Here is a 372-nt window from a genome sequence, read left to right on the forward strand (position 1 = left end):
TGAGCCAGCACCTCCTGAAGGGAGATTTGGCTCTGAATGGGGTGCTCAAGGTGGGCACGACCCCCCAAAACCCAGCCCGACCTCCCCCTCCTCACCCGCCGCTGCCGGTCCAGGTTCTGCAGTTTGGCTTGGGGGGATTGGAGCTCCTGGAGGTACCCGGGGTCCCGGTTCCTCTCCTCATCTGAGGGCAGGGGGGCTCGCTCAGGGTTTTGGGGGGCTCGCAGGGCAGTGCCCACCCCCCCATCTCCCCGCTGTGGGGCTCACCTGGCCGGTAATGCACCTTGAAGCAGAAGTCGAAGGCATCCTGCAAATCCTCCAGGTGCCTGAAGGATCGTTCGGCGTCCTGCGGGCACGGGGGGGTCAGGAGGGGTC

General features: G+C 66.1%; 1 protein-coding gene across 1 annotated transcript in view; it reads right to left on the minus strand.

Moving 5' to 3' along the window:
- The window catches only part of STAT2 (signal transducer and activator of transcription 2), a 13,885-nt gene that overhangs the window by 11,022 nt on the left and 2,491 nt on the right, over window positions 1-372 (minus strand). The window contains exons 3-5 of the mRNA XM_031065534.1: window positions 265-353; window positions 96-181; window positions 6-14 (exon numbers count right to left, since the gene is read on the minus strand). Of these exons, the coding sequence (XP_030921394.1) occupies window positions 6-14; window positions 96-181; window positions 265-353 (184 nt within the window). The remainder of the gene's footprint in view (window positions 1-5; window positions 15-95; window positions 182-264; window positions 354-372) is intronic.

This window comes from Geospiza fortis, unplaced genomic scaffold, assembly GCF_000277835.1.
Source record: "Geospiza fortis unplaced genomic scaffold, GeoFor_1.0 scaffold1400, whole genome shotgun sequence".
Lineage (NCBI taxonomy): Eukaryota > Metazoa > Chordata > Aves > Passeriformes > Thraupidae > Geospiza > Geospiza fortis.